Here is a 13,958-nt window from a genome sequence, read left to right on the forward strand (position 1 = left end):
CCCTGCCTGTGGGTGCGGGGACGTGTGGGTGTGTGGGCATGTGTGGGTGTGTTCGGGAGGGTGCCCAGCGACATGTGACAAAGACTCTCGTCTCTGGGAGATGGTGAAGGGGCCCGCGAGCTGGCGCTTTGTCTGGCTGTCTGCAGAGTGACGGTTCGCGCAGCGGCAGCAGGCGCCAGTGCGGTGCAGGATGCAGGGGCGCCAGGGTGGCCGGGGGCGCGCGCGCCTGTGCCAGGGTGAGTGCACTGCGGCGGCGCCGGGGGGCTGCGCGGTGGGTCCGCGCCGGCCCGGGCCTCGGGCGTGACCAGGAGCCACCCGTGGGCCCTGCAGTGGCCGCGTATCCAGGTGACCTCGGGAGCCGGCCTGGGCCCCGGTGGGTCCCCGCGCGCCCCTCCACGTCCGCTCTCCACGTGCGTGTCCACGGTGCGCGTGCTCGTTGGCTCGCACTCCCCTTGCCTGTCACTGCTGCTACTGCTGCTACTGCTGCTACTGCCGCTGCTGCTGCCGCCAGCCGCCGCCGCCGCCGCCGCCGCCGCCGCGGAGAAGGTGCAGGGAACCGAGTGAGCCGGGGCCGCGGGCCCGAGCGCCATGGGCCGGAAGGCGTGCGTTGGGCGGCTGGTCAGCCCCGGGCCTCACCCCCGCGGGAGAGCCGCCTGGAGTCGGCAGGGGCCGGCCGGGCCCACGGGGAGGCCGGCCCGCGCCCCCTGAGCTGCGGACACCAGGTGAGGGGGCTGCGGGGGACAGACTGGGGGTTGGCCAGGGAGGGGTAAGGGTCACGGGAGGGGTTGGGGAGGGGCACCTTAGCAGGCGGGGGAGGGGATGGCGCCGAAGGGATGCCGGAGATTCCAGGGGACGCCAGGGAAAGGAAGTTCCGGGACCCTCCCTGCTCTCATGGCCACCTCCGCTTCCTGCCTCAAGCCTCACCTTGTCCCCAGAGCCCGGACTCCCCCTAACTGCTTGGGAAATGTGACCTTTACTCTGGGGGCCCTGGCCCTGCAGGCTCCAGCCCTCTCTCAGCCTTGGGGGACCCCTTGGGCCTCTGACCCTGACCCCACCCCCAGGCCAGGCTCTCGAAGCTGGCCCCGGAGACTGGGTCTTGGGGCAAGTGGGCACCTGTGCCGGACCCACCTGTGCCTGGGCTGTGACCCTTCCCTCCAGGGCGCTCACCATGGCCCCGCCGCTCCTGCTGCTGCTGCTGGCCAGTGGAGCGGCCGCCTGCCCACTGCCCTGCGTCTGCCAGAACCTGTCCGAGTCGCTCAGCACCCTCTGTGCCCACCGAGGCCTGCTGTTCGTGCCACCCAACGTGGACCGGCGCACAGTGGAGCTGCGGCTGGCTGACAACTTCATCCAGGCCTTAGGGCCGCCAGACTTCCGCAACATGACGGGGCTGGTGGACCTGACACTGTCCCGCAACGCCATCACCCGCATCGGGGCCCGCGCCTTCGGGGACCTGGAGAGCCTGCGCTCCCTGCACCTGGATGGCAACAGGCTGGTGGAGCTGGGCACCAGCAGCCTGCGGGGCCCCGTCAACCTGCAGCACCTCATTCTCAGCGGCAACCAGCTGGGCCGCATTGCGCCAGGGGCCTTCGACGACTTCCTGGACACCTTGGAGGACCTGGACCTGTCCTACAACAACCTGCGGCAGGTGCCCTGGGCCGGCATCGGCGCCATGCCTGCCCTGCACACCCTCAACCTGGACCACAACCTCATCGACGCATTGCCCCCGGGCGCCTTTGCCCAACTCGGCCAGCTCTCCCGCCTCGACCTCACCTCCAACCGCTTGGCCACGCTGGCGCCCGACCCGCTCTTCTCCCGGGGGCGCAACGCCGAGGCCTCGCCTGCCCCGCTGGTGCTGAGCTTCAGTGGGAACCCCCTGCACTGCAACTGCGAACTGCTGTGGCTGCGGCGGCTCGCCCGGCCCGACGACCTGGAGACGTGCGCCTCCCCGCCCGGCCTGGCCGGCCGCTACTTCTGGGCGGTGCCTGAGGGCGAGTTCTCCTGTGAGCCGCCCCTCATTGCCCGCCACACGCAGCGCCTCTGGGTGCTGGAGGGCCAGCGGGCCACACTGCGGTGCCGGGCCCTCGGCGACCCCGCGCCCACCATGCACTGGGTCGGCCCTGACGACCGGCTGGTCGGCAACTCCTCCCGAGCCCGGGCTTTTCCCAATGGGACCCTGGAGATTGGGGTGACGGGTTCCGCGGACGCGGGAGGCTACACCTGCATTGCCACCAACCCTGCCGGCGAGGCCACAGCGCGGGTAGAACTACGGGTGCTGGCCTTGCCCCACGGAGGGAACAGCAGTACCGAGGGGGCCCGACCGGGGCCCTCGGACATCGCCGCCTCAGCCCGCACTGCTGCCGAGGGCGAGGGGACGCTGGAGTCTGAGCCAGCCGTGCAGGTGACAGAGGTGACCGCCACCTCGGGGCTAGTGAGCTGGGGGCCAGGGCGGCCGGCGGACCCTGTGTGGATGTTCCAAATCCAGTACAACAGCAGCGAGGACGAGACCCTCATGTACCGGTGAGGAGGCGCTTCGTAGTCCGTGGCCCCCAGCGTCACCCCCAGCCGCCCTCCTCTGAGCCCAGCTCCACCCCTTGGGCTTGGCCACCTCTCCTGCTCCTTCTCTCTCCTCGGGGCTTCCACACACCCCTCCTCAGCTTCTGAGCTGCCTGGGCCGAGTGGGGGCTGCAGGGGGCGGGGAAGGGGAGGCCTCAGGTGTGGCAGAGCCGGTGAGGCCTCCGGTATTGGCGGCCGTCTGCATTTAAGCTTGTGGGCTTGGCCCGCACACGCATGTTGTTTGTGCGTCTGGCGTGTGATTCTCCACCGCCTCAAGGCCAGCCCTGGGCCCGGGTGTCAACGCGCACACCTTTCCGGCCTCTGACAACCAGCTCCAGGGCCACACGCGCCTGTCTTGTTTTCTCTGCCTTCTTCAGTGAACACACAGGCCCATGCGGTCCTGGGGAAGGGGGTGCTCAGAGCTGGGACCTGGGGGCGCGTGGTGAGGCTGGTGGGGGGTGGGCTGGGGCCTGGGCCCCCGTGCCTGTGCTCTGACTGCCTGCCCTTGCCCGCAGGATCATCCCAGCCTCCAGCCACCACTTCCTGCTGAAACACCTGGTCCCAGGTGCCGACTATGACCTCTGTCTGCTGGCCCTGTCACCCGCTGCTGGGCCTTCCGACCTCACAGCCACTAGGCTGCTGGGCTGTGCCCACTTTTCCACGCTGCCAGCCATGCCCCTGTGCCACGCCCTGCAGGCCCACGTGCTGGGCGGGACCCTGACCGTGGCTGTCGGGGGGGTGCTGGTGGCTGCCTTACTGGTCTTCACTGTGGCCTTGCTGGTTCGGGGCCGGGGGTCCGGGAATGGCCGCCTCCCCCTCAAGCTCAGCCACGTCCAATCCCAGACCAACGGGGGCCCCAGCCCCACACCCAAGACGCACCCACCACGGAGCCCCCCGCCTCGCCCCCAGCGCAGCTGCTCCCTGGACCTGGGAGACACGGGCGGGTGCTATGGGTATGCCAGGCGCCTCGGAGGGGCCTGGGCCCGACGGAGCCACTCTGTGCACGGGGGGCTGCTCGGGGCCGGGTGCCGGGGCATGGGGGGCAGCGCCGAGCGGCTGGAAGAGAGTGTAGTGTGATGGCAAGGGAGCCAGCCCGGGGTGGGCGGCAGAGGGTGTGGGGTGGGCAGCCTCCTGGCCCGGTGGGTCAGTGCTGCCTGGGAGTCCCTCCTGGTTTTACCCTGGGTCCCTTGGGCAGGACAGGGGGCCCTCTCCCTGGTTCTGGCCTCCAGTCGGGCAAAATGGGACAGGTCCCTGTGACAGGTGCTCATGGCCTCCGAGGCAGGGGCTACAGCCACCAAGTGCAAGTCTTGTTTTTCTTTATAATAAAATTACTGAGGTCACCTCAGCGCTAGTCTCTGGTCTTGCCCTGCTAGGTTCCCTGAAAAGAGAGGGGGGACTCCAGGCCAGTGGAGGCACAAACAAGACAGGGTCAGCGCTGGGGCTACCAGCCCCGTGGAGGCCCAGCCAGCCTGGGGTGCCCTCGGGCCCTGGAGTGCTGTGGGGCCCAGCGCCTCTGTGCTCTGTGCCCACGTCTGAGCGCAGGGAACGCCCCTTCCTGACAGCGCGTGGGCAGGATGTCTCGCCCTCACCTGGCATGGGCGTTACAGTGCACAGGGCAGCAAAGGGAGCAGGTGGGAGGCGGTGCAGCCCTTCTGGGCAAAGGGACTTGGGCTAGTAACGTTCTTAGCAACTCAGTAAGGAAGTCCCCATTGGCTCCCGTGGGTGACAACCTATTCACTGTCGGCCAGGGCACCTTCTGGATGTATAAAATGTCATCCCAAAGGGACTGGAAAGGGACTTGGAATCCCGTTGCCCTGCTCTCAGTCTGGAACCCCCCTAGAAGATTCCTGTCAGGGATGCAGGCCCTGAGCAAGATCCTGGCTCTCAACCGCTCCACTGACGCCCCTCGTGGCTTTGCTCTTGTTGGACACCCAGGGGCAGACACCAAGGGGGACCACGCCCACACGGCCACTACTATAGTCCCCACCTCAAGGAGCCACAGTCACGGGGCGGCGTGCCCTGCCCTGCCTCCTCCAGGCCCAGGTCCCCGCCAGCCTCTGGCCCAGACAGGCCTCCTCCAGCCTTCAAACAACCACTGCTCCTGGGCGTCAGCTGGGAGGAATCAGTGCTCCAAACACACTTCCAGGCACGTGTGGCGTGGCCCGTGCACCCAGTGCTTCGAGGACATGCAGGTGCCCGGATCCCGCTGCGGAGGGTGGGCGTGGCACCCCAGGTCCGCAGTGCTACACCTGTGCTGTGGGGTGTGTGGCCCTTTCTGCCTAAGGGGGCCCACTGTGGCTCTGATGGCAGCCCAGTGAGAGTTGGCGCGATAAAGTGCGTGCGTACACGTGTGGCAGACCAAGCTCACACACTTGTACGTGTGCATGGCATCGACACACACGTGTGCCTGTCCGCCCAGCCCCGGAACACATACCTGGATGTGGCCCAAGAGAGATCCTGGTTTAAATAAAATGAAACAAGGTCTTCAACAGAGAAGAGCAGGAGAGCGTGAGCCCTGCAAGGGGCCGCGGAGAGAGGGTGGAAAAGGCACAGGGGAAGCGGGGGAGGGCAGGCGGCCTGCAGGGCTGCGGCACAGCGTTGGCAGGGCCAGTGGCCTGGTCCAGGAGCACATTTGGGCAGGATGCTGGTGCCCCAGCCTGCTGTCAGCCTCCCACCTTCCTCAGCCCCTCCACGGCCCCCATGGCCCTGGTCTCCCTTCTCCACCTTCCAGCTCTAAGGCAGTGGGTGCTCAGGAGCCCTCCAGCCCGTAGGACAGGTGGAGGGTCCTATGGCCCAGGGGCACAACCACGGCAGGGGCCAGCCAGGGTCACCAACAGGACAACACAGAGCAACAGAAGCAGGCAGGCGAGGGTGGGGTGGCCGGGCCCCCTGCACACCGGCCACCCCCACCGGAAGCAGCCCTGGGACGCCGTGGTGGGAGACCAAGCCCCCGCAGCGAGAAGCGGGTGGAGCACACAGTGTCACGACACGTGTGCAGGAAACGGCCCCCCGGCCGGGAGCCCTAAGGCACTTCACGGAAGTGCGGAGGCCCCGTAGCACGGACCCCGGGAGGTGGGCTGAGCCCCACAGGCTCCTCCCTCCCACGTGCTTTTTCAAAACGCTTCGGCACCCTCGGAGCACCTGCCAGACACCGTGGAGCACGTCAACAGGTGAGGGGAATGACGTGGGGCTGAGAGAGGACAGTGCTGCCCACGCGCCCCAGACCCAGCGCCGAGCCTGGACGCAGCAGGGCTGGAGCAGCCGAGAAGGAGAGGGCGGTGTGGAGGGGCCATCAGCCACCCAGCTCCCCGTGTGCAGTGGGCAGGGGAGGACGGTGTCCTCAGCACGGGTAGAGCATCCCCCGGGACTCTCAGATGAGGAGGAGGAGTGGGTCTGCCGGGCCGCCACCCTCCACAGGGGGCTGGGCAGCGTGATCCCCGAGGGGCAGAGCCCCGTCCTGCTGGCCCTCCTGCCTTGCAGAGCGTCTGGCGGCAGCGTCTGCCCAGGGAGTGCCTGCAGCTACTCGAGCAGCGCTGGCCTCAGGGACAAGACAGTGTGTGGCTGTGATTCCATCTCCAGCTATACACAAGTGACAGGGCCTGACCGAGAGGCCAATGGGCATCTCGGGCCTGCAGACTCTCACCTTCACGCCTCGGACTCTGAACTCGGCAAGGGCTCTGCTCATCTTCGTGGCGGCTGTGGGGTGGTCCTTGCCGTGGGCGATGACTTTGACCAGCAGGGAGTCGTAGTGGGGGGAGATGACGGCGCCTTGGAAGGCAGAGGCGTTGTCCAGGCGGATGCCCATGCCCTCCCCGCTCCGGAACACCTGCGGGGAGAGGCCAGCGTGGGCCGGCAGGGTGCTGAGGGCCGTGCACAGGTGAACCCCAACTCTGGCTTGTGAAGTTCTTACTTTCTGCCAGCAAACTCAGGGGCACCCCACCGTGTGGAGGAAGGGCCACAGTCACCGCTCGCTCCTCCCCAAGAGGAGAAAGGGGGCAGGACAAGGGATGGGGAGGGCATGCCCCGCCAGCCCCAGGGCTTGGCGCCTAGCACTCAGGGCTGATGCGGAGCCTGCAGGGCACGGAGGGACCAGGGCAAGCCGGCCAGATCCAACCGCCCGCCACCCTGCCCGCCTGACCAACCCTCTTGCTTTTCAGGTTTGTTCATTTGTTCACTCATTCATTCCACAGCACGTGTGCCCACCTCGTGCCAGGTAGTGGGGACAGAGCAGCTAAAACAGAGTCCCCTGCCCGCAGGGGGCAGACAAACAACTGAGGAAGCACACACGGGTGACAAGGATGCTGCAGGCCAAGAGCAAGGCAAGCGGGGGCAGGCCAGGGGGCGTCTAACATACGAGGTGACAGGAAAGGCTTCCGCGCCCCCCCCACCTTCCCTTCCTATCAAATGGGAGGAGCCAGTGAGCGGATGATTAATACTAGGGACAGGGAGGCAGGCCAGATGCAGGGAGACACCCAGGAGCCCACAGGCCCAGGAAGGGAAGCAGAGAGAGAGGGGTCAGAGAGGCGGCTCATGGGGACGCACGGGGGCTCCAAATGGTCCGATGCGGGGAGGGGGGCCACGGCACGGGGACAGGGGCTTGGGGCGTGAACATCTGTGGAGGGGGAGGGAGAGCCTACACCCGGGTCGTGTGCGGCACAGGTCAGGGAGACGGGGCGGGAGGGACAGCCGGGGGGCTTGGGACACACGCTGCACCGTATTTCCGCGTCTAAGGGACACAGGCCCGTGTTCGATAAAAAGGAACTCAATAAAATATTTAAGGGTGAACACGCAGCTGTGAGCAGGAACTGTCAGCTAAAAATATTCTGCGGTAAACCAGGCTCGGAGGAGCCAGGCCCCGGAGGTGGAAGTGCAGCAAGGCAGCACTGCGTCTCCGAGCTGCCCCTTCCCGGCCGAGGGCAGAGAAGTCGGGGCCGCCCAGCACACAGCACTCTGGCCTTGGGGCTGGCCCCCACCTGTGGACTCGGACCCTCTTCCAGGAACGGAACTCCGGCGGCAGCTCTGCCTCAAGCCGAGCCGCTCTGCGTGGCTTTCAGAATCCAGAGAGCTCGCCTTCCCTCCCCGGCCACCCCCGGTCCCTTGTCTCAGGAACTCAGGGTCTGTCTCAAAATCCCCCTCGCCCTCCTCCCTGGACTCCCGCACGCATCCTGCTTCCTCAGAGGCTCGGGCCAGATGGGGAGCACTAAACCAGCAGAGCCTTTGACAGCACTGCTGACGTGCAGGACTGGAGGTATCCTTAGCTGATGGCATGAGACAGGACCAAGGAACAGGAGTCCCAGGAGGCCAGAGGGCTCCTGCCTGCAGCGGGCCCAGAGGCTGGGGTGGGAGGGGAGGGGAGGGGAGGGGAGAGAGGAGTGCCCAGGGGAGGGGCAGGGGAGCCCGCCCAGGCCCTCTCTCAGCCCCTGACAGGCCGAGCCTGCCTCTCGGTCTCCTCCCTGGCCCCCTCCATCTCCCCGACTCCCTCATTCATCCCTGATGGGTCCCTTGGCCCAGAACGTCCCCTCCACTGAGACATAACGGGCCCCAATCCCTTGCTGCACCCAGGGTCTCCCTCAGACTGAAGGCAGGACAGAAGCCAGCAGCGCTGCTTGGTGGGCAGTGAAGCTTTGGGTTCTTGTGACACGAGCCAAGGGCCTGGGCTTCGTTCCCAGGGACCCTGCACTTGGCACCCAGCTGGTCTGCTCCCTGTTCCACGTGATCCCCTCCGCTGGCCTTTCCGGCCTGTGCACATGGTAGTCTCTCCCCAGGAGCGCTCTCCCCTTTAGTCCTGGACAGTGCCTGGCTCCCACGTACTCTCAGCCAGCTTCCAGTCAGCTCAAGCCAGGGGCCTCCTTCACTGCCGGGCCCACAGCCTCCCTCGTGCCCCCGGGAAAAGTGTCTGCAAGCAGGCCGAGACTGGTGGCGGGCTCAGTGGGAAGGCGGCCCTACCTCAATGCGGCCGGTGTCTGGCTGGAAGCTGCGCGAGGGGTCCTCAGTGGTGACCCGGCACTGGATGGCACAGCCGTTGATGCGGATGTTCTCTTGCCGCAGGCCAAGGTCAGGCAGGCTCCGGCCCTCGGCCACGTGGATCTGGGCGTGGACCAGGTCCACACTGCAGGATGGGGGAGAGGCAGAGGAGGGGGAGAGCGTGAAGCAGGGGATGGGCGAGGGCAGCCCCGGCCCCGCCGCCCCTGCCGGTTGACCCTTTGGCAGCCTCCTCCCAACCAGACCAGGCTGGGAACCCGCAGGGTCTGAATGAGGAGGACGCGGCAGCCGGAGGGGCGGCTGAAACATTAGCGTCTGCCTGATCTCGCGCCCGCTCCCAAACTACTCCTCCCCACGCTCTGCGCTACTCCTTCCCTGGAGTCTCTCTGTCCTCCTGCCTCCCCCAAACCCTCCCTTGGTCAAGCCCGGATCTGAAGGCTCAGACCCTCATTCTTAGGAGCGGTATGTGCTACAGGGTGTGTGCTGGGTGGGGCTGGGGGCCAGTTTGCAAGATGACAGGATTATAGTGAAGGCCAGGCTTGCTGAGATGGGGCCGAAGCTACTGGAGGGTCCACACCGGTGGGCACCATCGTGGTCAGGATGCCACCCTCCCAGGACCTATGTTGCAGCTGGGCTTGTCCCCAAGAAAGACCCTTCAGAGAAGATCTCAGAGTACAAAGCTCTCCAAATGTGCCTGGTTTTCTAAGCACACCCTCACTGACTGCCATGCTCCTAAGGTCAGCAACAAATCTAAGTGGAACAGCTGTTAAAAAAAAAAGACTCAGGGCTTCCCTGGTGGCGCAGTGGTTGAGAGTCCGCCTGCCAATGCAGGAGACACGGGTTCGTGCCCCGGTCTGGGAAGATCCCACATGTCACGGAGCGGCTGGGCCCGTGAACCATGGCCGCTGGGCCTGTGCGTTCGGAGCCTGTGCTCCGCAACGGAGAGGCCACAACAGTGAGAGGCCCGCTTACCGCAAAAAAAAAGAAAAAAACCCCAACAAACAAAAAAACCAGAAGCATCAAATCTGTTATATTTCACCAGAGCCTGTTAAAAAAACAAAAAAAAAACACCTCAAGGTTTTAAATTTATTGTCACCGAGGCTTATGATAAGGACAGCCTGAGAACTACTACCCTGGCGGATCTTCCTCCGTGTTTTCGTATTTCCTGCTAAACCACTCCACAGCAGTGAGGAGGATTACCACACATCGCCGCGTCTGTACACCGCAGACCATGGCTGTGCTCTTTCCAAGCTTCACCTCCACAGTAATGCTGAGTCACTGTGATTCCCATCAGAGGAGGAGCCCGAGGGTCAGAGAGGCTGCAGCCCACCCAAGTTCTACGCAGCCAGTGACTTGGGAGGAAGCTGCACCCCAGTCTGTGTCTGTCTGACATAAAACCTCTGCTCTCGAGCAAGCAAAGACTCCCATCCTTAGCAGAACAGGCTCAGAACAGGCTCAAGATTGAAGAAAATTTTACAGCAACGCAATGGGGAAAAGTCTCACGGGGCCAGAGGGTGAGGCCGGAGCATGTGCCTCGACTCAGCCTTTACCTCGAGAGAGCAAGGACTCTGAGGCCTTCCGTGCACCTGCTGGGCAAAGGCAGGTGCCCCAGCAGCGTCCTCAGTCTCAGGTGGGGTCAGGGGTCGGGGAAGGAACTGTCCAAGAAGTTCCATGGTGAGATGGACTGGCCCAAAGCTAGGGTGTAACACTTGAAAGGCTCAATGTATGTATTTTCAAACAATGAAAGGACATATTAATTGTTTATAAAATGGGCAGGTTTTTTTGGAATGTCTATACGCAATGCTTGTGGGAGAACAAATTGGAACAAGGGGTCTCGAAGGTTCTTTAGGTGAGATGTTGCTTATCCATTGCTCAGGTAATCCTACTAAAGGTGTCTGTCCTCAAAACTCTTGAGAGAGGTGGGCAAAGATTTAGGCCCAAAGATGTTAACTGACACACCCTTAATAACTACAAAAGCCAAACAATCTGATTGTCTAAAAATAGAGGAATATGTAGATAAGTTATAAAATACCCAGAAGATGGAATAGTGTGCAACCACTTAAAGTATTTGGAAAGAATGGGAATGCCTTAGACAAATATTAAATTTTAAATGTAGAATAAAAGTTCTATACAAAACATCTCAGTTGTGTCAAACTACTTATGTAGTAAATAAAGATGGAAAGAAACCAAAAGATTTAGTGTGGGCGTAGGAGACACAGCACAGGGCTGGAGACGACCAGCTGTGTGACCTTGAGCAACTCTCTTAACCTCTCTGAGCCTCAGTTCCGTCATCTGAAAAATGGGGTTGATTGGCACCTTCTTCCAGCGAGGTCATGATGTGCAGCACACAGCACAGCCTGCCGGGAACCTCCTCAGCATCCCGTTTCTGAGGGGTGGGGTTCTGAGTCATTTTTATTTGCTTTTTTTTATTTGTACTAATTCTTACAATAACCATGTAATGCTTTTATAATAATAATTTTCATAAAAAGTAAGTACCTGGATCCCTAAATATTCTCTACCAGTGGACAGTGAGCCGAGCTCCTGCTGCCCACTCCCTAGGAACCACCTGATGTGGATTTCACACAAGATGGGGGAGACGCCCCTTCCCAGTACTGCTCCCCGCCGTTTGCAGCCGCGGGCTGGTCACGGAGGCTGCCCCTGCGTCACTGGGCCGACCCCGTGCTCACTCGGTGATCTCCTCGGTGACGGTGTGCTCCACCTGCAGGCGCGAGTTGACCTCAATGAAGTAGTGCTTGCCGTACTTGTCCACCAGGAATTCCACCGTGCCCGCGTTCTCGTAGCCCACCTGTGGGGTGGCCGCATCAGCAGGGGCACAGTGGTGGGAGCCCGATGGGGAGGCAGGCTCATCCACTGGGCTGGCTCCATAATAGCACAGCCGGCGGCAAACCCCGCCCCCACCGATGGCAGGCGGCCCACCAGCCCTGCCCCGGGCGGCGACAGCCCAAACCCCCCAGTGGGCCCCGGCCTGGACGTCTTACCCCAGGCCTCCACGGGAACCGCACACAGGGCTGCACACACCTCTAAGGGCTTGTCCGGGTGAGACGCGAGCAGAAAGAAGCTCCTGTCTGGCCCAGACGGTGCCCTCTACCCAGCAGCTCCTCAGCTTTTGGGCACAGGCCCACCTGCGCATACCCTGGCCTCCCCTGGACCCTTCTTATTCTTAGAGGGTCTTCAGAAGGTTCCCCTCTACTTTACTCCATCATCACTTCTGGCCACTACCCAAAGAGGTGCCATTTGAGAGGAACCAACAGATGAGGCTCTAACTCAAAATACAAGCCTAATTCTAGCTTCACTTCTGGTCCTACCAAAACCACAAACTAGACTTCACTCAGCTCCCTCAAATCTGTTCTGGAAGGAGACACAGCATAAGCCAATAAATAAGACCAAACTCAAGGCAAGAATAGTCCTCTTATAAAGGAACCAAAATCTCAACTATCATCAGACCCTAATCAACGCCGCACGTTAGCCGTGGCTGGCTTTCCATTTGGGGAAGGTTACAGAAGCGTCCGTGGTCCGTGGGTGCGGGCTGCCTGAGAGCCTGAGGGAGCTCGGCTCTGGAAGGAGAGCAGGCCCAGGGGCCCACCTGGCAGCCGGGGAGAGCAGATCTGAAGAAATGTCCACTCGGGCCTCTGGGATGGGGAGGCAGAGGTGGGGGTAGGATGCCTGGCCTCTGAGTGGGGGTGGGGTCAGGAGGGCCCCAGCGGAACAGAGAGCAGGGTCCCTGCTGCAGCCTGGTCACGCGTGGCAGGCACTTTCCCGGGCCGGCCTGGGGGCAGTCACTCCACATCCCTGCAGAGCAGAGACAGGCGGAGGAGGACCTGGGGAGCAAATGGGTTGCAATAGATGTGATGTAGGGGACAGTTAAGAGTAAGCGAGGGGCTTCCCTGGTGGCCCAATGGTTAAGAATCCGCCTGCCAATGCAGGGGACACAGGTTCCAGCCCTGGTCCGGGAGGATCCCACATGCCGCGGGGCAACTAAGCCCGTGAACCACACCTACTGAGCCTGCGCTCTAGAGCCTGCGAGCCACAACTAGAGAAAGCCCGCGTGAAGCAATGAAGACCAAGCACAGCCAAAAAAAAAGAAGAAGTGAGGAAGAGATGCCTGAATACTGTTCCTTAATCTTAAGAGATCCCACTGACTCTCACTCCCTTCGTTCCCGGGGTTCGCTGGTGTTGCGCAGAAACTCAGTCTGTGCAGAGGGCACTAAGGAGGGACCAGTGGCTCTTTCCCTCCTCCTCTCAGCCTTTCTGGTCTCCAGGCTTGGCCTCTGGGCCCAGCGCCTCTGAGGCTGCAAAGCAAGGATCCTGAGGGCCCCGCATCAGCCCTCAGTCCTCCTGCCCCCGTCCCGGAGCTGGTCACCGTGGGCCTCCCTGCTCTGCAGCAGCTGGCCACATCTGGACCCCAGCAACCGCCGGCCGTGAGGCTTATGCCAGCAGGAGCTCAAAGCAAGCCTGCAGGAATGGGCTCCTTGTCTCCACATGGGGAGGAGCCCGTGCCCTTGGCTTTCAAACTCTGTCCCTGAGAGCCCCTGCCCTTCACCTGCTTTGCAAGTTTGACAGAGTCACTGGTGAGCCGGCTCCGAAGCTGGGGGTCCAGGTGGGCAGCAGGGGCGATCTCGACCACCTTCTGGTGCCGCCGCTGGATGGAGCAGTCTCGCTCGTACAGGTGCAGGATGTTTCCGTACTGGTCCCCTGGGGTGGAGGTAGACTGTGCTCAGCTCCTCCTGGGGCCCAGACACCCCTGAGCTGCTGACGGTCCCTGTGCAAGCACTGCGGTCGCTCGGCACGGCTCCCAGTGGTGTCTCAGCCAGGACAGAAACAGGTACAACGGAGGCCTCGGGCCTGACCAGCATGGCCTCACAGCCCACCTTCCTGGGGAGGGTCTCCCTGAGGGAGAGCCCTGCAGCTTTCCCCAGGCCAGAAGAAGCGGGTCCTTGGCAGCTGCCTTGCGCTGTGGCCCTGGGAATGCGCCCCACTCACCCAGGATCTGCACCTCGATGTGGCGCGGCTTCTCAATGAACTTCTCCACGAAGAGCGCCCCATTCCCAAAGGCGGCCAGAGCCTCCGAGTAGGCCCGGGTGTAGTTCTCCTCCAGCTCCTGGGAGGGCAGGCGAGGGCCAAGGAGACAGTGAGCCCCAAGCTCTGCTGTGCACGGCCCCGCCCGCTCCCAGCACCCCAGTCCCTCTGCAGGTGGTCTCCCAGCCCTTGGCGTCTGCTCACCTCGTAGCTCTGCACGACCCTCATGCCGCGCCCCCCGCCCCCATAGGCGGCCTTGAAGATAATGGGGAAGCCATAGGTGTTGGAGAAATCGTGAGCCTCGTGCAGGGAAGTGATGGGGGCGTCTGTGCCGGGGACCACGGGGACACCTGTTGGGAGACAGGCAGGTCAGGCCGAAGCCCGCC

The 13,958-nt window shown here is 63.1% G+C and overlaps 2 protein-coding genes across 11 annotated transcripts in view; one reads left to right on the forward strand and one right to left on the reverse strand.

Annotated features, from left to right (window-relative positions):
- The window catches only part of PC (pyruvate carboxylase), a 102,375-nt gene that overhangs the window by 7,956 nt on the left and 80,461 nt on the right, over nt 1-13,958 (reverse strand). For all 9 annotated transcript variants that reach the window (XM_081239548.1, XM_081239551.1, XM_081239552.1 and 6 more), the window contains 6 exons: nt 13,777-13,922; nt 13,537-13,654; nt 13,097-13,248; nt 11,223-11,341; nt 8,500-8,662; nt 6,197-6,379 (listed from right to left, as the gene is read on the reverse strand). In XM_081239548.1, coding sequence (XP_081095674.1) covers nt 6,197-6,379; nt 8,500-8,662; nt 11,223-11,341; nt 13,097-13,248; nt 13,537-13,654; nt 13,777-13,922 — 881 coding nt within the window. The remainder of the gene's footprint in view (nt 1-6,196; nt 6,380-8,499; nt 8,663-11,222; nt 11,342-13,096; nt 13,249-13,536; nt 13,655-13,776; nt 13,923-13,958) is intronic.
- Nucleotides 546-3,917, forward strand: LRFN4 (leucine rich repeat and fibronectin type III domain containing 4). Of its 2 annotated transcripts, XM_081239557.1 has the most exons (3): nt 546-722; nt 1,159-2,517; nt 3,069-3,905. In XM_081239557.1, exons 2-3 carry the CDS (start codon nt 1,169-1,171, stop codon nt 3,628-3,630), a joined length of 1,911 nt encoding a protein of 636 aa, XP_081095683.1. In that variant the 5' UTR covers nt 546-722; nt 1,159-1,168; the 3' UTR covers nt 3,631-3,905. The 2 variants fall into 2 exon arrangements, with proteins under 2 accessions (XP_081095683.1, XP_081095682.1); XM_081239556.1 differs by lacking the exon at nt 546-722 and having other exon boundaries at nt 782-2,517; nt 3,069-3,917.

Source organism: Mesoplodon bidens (assembly GCF_964165515.1).
Source record: "Mesoplodon bidens genome assembly, chromosome: 7".
In the NCBI taxonomy this organism is placed as follows: domain Eukaryota; kingdom Metazoa; phylum Chordata; class Mammalia; order Artiodactyla; family Ziphiidae; genus Mesoplodon; species Mesoplodon bidens.

Coding starts and splice junctions, on each gene's coding strand:
- LRFN4 (XM_081239557.1), top strand. CDS start 1,169: ATGGCCCCGCCGCTCCTGCTGCTGCTGCTGGCCAGTGGAGCGGCCGCC. Junction 2,518..3,068: donor GACGAGACCCTCATGTACCG/GTGAGGAGGCGC, acceptor CCTTGCCCGCAG/GATCATCCCAGCCTCCAGCC.